We start from the raw sequence: 1,430 nt of genomic DNA on the forward strand, positions 1-1,430 counted from the left end.
AGGTTGTATAGTTGCACCTTTCAATCGAGTTGGCTGCTCGAAAAGACTCGCTTGTCTATATATGGTAGTTGTAAGGGTGACATCTAAACAGTTGCACAACAAATCTAGTTTTCTCGTACTTCGCCTAAGAAAAATATCCCAACAAAAAAAAAGTATTATCGTTCAGAGGCACATATAACATGACGTCACCAACGACCAATGAGCGAGCGCGCTGAGCGGGTGTAAAAGGGCGTCCAGCGCATAGTCTGTACCAGTTCACTTCACATCGCCTGGGTGTACGCACGCTTTTCATCCATTCTTATCCTCCCCCTTGAACAAACCACGCCAAAATGAACCGTGCTACCAAGTCCGGAATCGCTGCCGAGGCTCAGGCTAAGGTAAGGTGATATGGAGTGTTTGGTGTTAAAGGTGTGTTAAGGTGAGATGCGAGGCTCCGGGCGTCTGCTAAGAGAAGAGTAACTTAGAGGGTTATTGATTCAGAACTACACAAGCGATGCTGTAGTATTACTACTGGGTTTCTGGGTGTAATTTTCATGAGAGTTGGATCGATATCTTGACACGAGACCAAAACAAAGTGCATGACTTGGATACTGAACGGAGTTAAGAGATACTGCAATTGGGATCGTTTTCACCTTGTTGATTTTGTCACGTGGCGGAAATTACATGTTAAACGATCAATTTGAAAATGTTACAGTGGACTTCATATTTTGATTGTAGTTTTTCACATTAACGATTCATGATAATTCTGAAGAGTGTCACTGCTGCTTAGCTTAAAAAAACAATTTTCATGTTACTCTTAAGCCTTGGATTGCAAATAGTTAACAATCTGAAGCAACAATTATATGAAAAATGAAGAGCCCACTGTAACGTCATGACAGTAATTCTAAATTAAAGCGCTCGAAGGTAGTCGTTAAATGATTTTCCATATATATATATATCTCAAAGTAATTCTTAAAATGGTGTTCAAGAAAATATCATTTTTCAGTGATTATTTACCGATTCAAACGTTTTTAAAAGCACAGGAATATTGTTAGAGTATGAACCAGTACACTAAACTCTAAACAACTGTCCTACATTTTGAGTAATCGAAAAGCAGCTGCAGACCGCGACTCAGGTGTAAGTGCAGGTCACAGATGTTAATTTTGTGGTAGTTGAGCGAGGCAGATTTAAATCGAAAATAAAATCCAGTGCATGAACTGATGTTGGAATGAATCTCATGTTAATTGTATTTGCAAAATTGTATCACGTCTATTAGTTTAGGCGAGACTGAGGTTTGTGGGCGTACATTTATTTTTAATATCGGCGTTGGCAAGGATGTTTTTGTCGATTCCCTATGAACTAGAAGATAAACGCTAGATAAGAATCGATAAAATGTATATCATCAGAGTTGTGAAAGGGTAGAGTTTTTTCAAACATCTGGTACTAGGAAC

The 1,430-nt window shown here is 38.8% G+C and overlaps 1 protein-coding gene across 1 annotated transcript in view; it reads left to right on the top strand.

Annotated features, from left to right (window-relative positions):
- Positions 1-220: 220 nt before the first annotated feature.
- LOC119581965 (myophilin-like) overlaps positions 221-1,430 on the top strand; it is a 6,710-nt gene continuing 5,500 nt past the window's right edge. The window contains 1 exon segment of the mRNA XM_037930148.1: positions 221-377. Coding sequence (XP_037786076.1) covers positions 330-377 — 48 coding nt within the window. The 5' untranslated portion in view covers positions 221-329.

This window comes from Penaeus monodon, chromosome 15 (genome assembly GCF_015228065.2).
Source record: "Penaeus monodon isolate SGIC_2016 chromosome 15, NSTDA_Pmon_1, whole genome shotgun sequence".
NCBI classification, from domain to species: domain Eukaryota; kingdom Metazoa; phylum Arthropoda; class Malacostraca; order Decapoda; family Penaeidae; genus Penaeus; species Penaeus monodon.